Below are 1,284 nucleotides of genomic sequence, written 5' to 3' on the forward strand. Positions count from 1 at the left end.
ATGGCAAGCCAGGGACAAGGAAACCAAACGTCTGTCTCCGAATTCATCCTCCTGGGATTTGGGGATCTTTCTGGCCTGCAGGTTCCTCTCTTCCTGCTCTTCCTCGTGATCTACCTGGTGACCATGGCTGGGAACATCCTTATCCTGGCACTGGTTGTGGCGGATCAGCACCTTCACACCCCCATGTACTTCTTCCTGGGCAACTTGTCCTGCTTGGAGATCTGCTACAGCTCCACCCTCCTGCCCCAGCTGCTGGCCGGGCTCCTGACTGGGGACTGGACAATTTCCTTCACTGGGTGTCTCACACAATATAATTTCTTTGGTTCTCTGGTAGCCACAGAATGTCTCCTCCTATCAGTGATGTCCTACGACCGGTATGTAGCCATATGCAACCCGCTGCACTACACAGCCCGGATGAGTGGCAGGTGTTGCCTCCATCTTGCCGGGGGATCATGGACAGGTGGATTCCTTGCTTGTAGTATACTCACAGTCTCAATATCCCAGTTAAACTTCTGTGGCCCCAACGGTATCGACCATTTCTTTTGTGACTTTATTCCCCTTGTAAAACTCTCCTGCAATGACCCTCTGCTGATGGACACGTTGGCATTCACAGTCACCTTTATTGTCGCACTGGTCCCCTTCCTGCTTACCTTGGCATCCTACGTCTGCATCATCAGCACCATCCTCAGAATCCCGTCCACCACCGGGAGGCAAAAGGCCTTTTCCACCTGCTCCTCCCACCTCATTGTGGTCAGCATTTACTATGGAACTCTCCTAACTGCCTACCTGTTCCCGACCACCGACCTCCTGAGCAACTTCAAGAAAGTTCTCTCGGTCTCCTACACCATCCTGACGCCCCTGGCCAATCCACTCGTATATGCCCTAAGAAACAGGGTGGTCCAGGAAGCCCTCTGCAAAGTTTGCAGGGATTTAAGGTTTACAAGGTCCTGGCCCATTGGTTTGCTTAGGGGAAAATGAAATAGCTGTAATATACACAGGGGTAGGGTCAGACTCAAAACACACACACTGTATCTATATTGGCATGATTTTGTGCAAAATCTTGCCACGTGTCTATACTGGCCGTGAGTACTTGCGCAAGAACACTGACGTTCTATTGTATGAAATCAGTGCTTCTTGCACAAATACTCTGATACTCCCACTCAGGGATAAGTCCCCTTGCACAAGTGGTCTTGCACAAGAGGCCAGTGTAGACAGGTAACATCAATTTCTTGTGCAAGAAAGCCTGATAGCTAAAATGGCCATCGGAGCTTTCTTGCGCAAGGG

At 50.5% G+C, this 1,284-nt stretch overlaps 1 protein-coding gene across 1 annotated transcript; it reads left to right on the forward strand.

The window, feature by feature from the left end:
- On the forward strand, positions 1-978 carry LOC149521159 (olfactory receptor 10A4-like). Its single transcript, XM_089774362.1, has one exon. It carries the CDS (start codon positions 1-3, stop codon positions 976-978), a length of 978 nt encoding a protein of 325 aa, XP_089630488.1.
- The last annotated feature ends 306 nt before the right edge of the window (positions 979-1,284 follow it).

This window comes from Pelodiscus sinensis, chromosome 30 (assembly GCF_052426305.1).
Source record: "Pelodiscus sinensis isolate ZL-2025 chromosome 30, ASM5242630v1, whole genome shotgun sequence".
Lineage (NCBI taxonomy): Eukaryota > Metazoa > Chordata > Testudines > Trionychidae > Pelodiscus > Pelodiscus sinensis.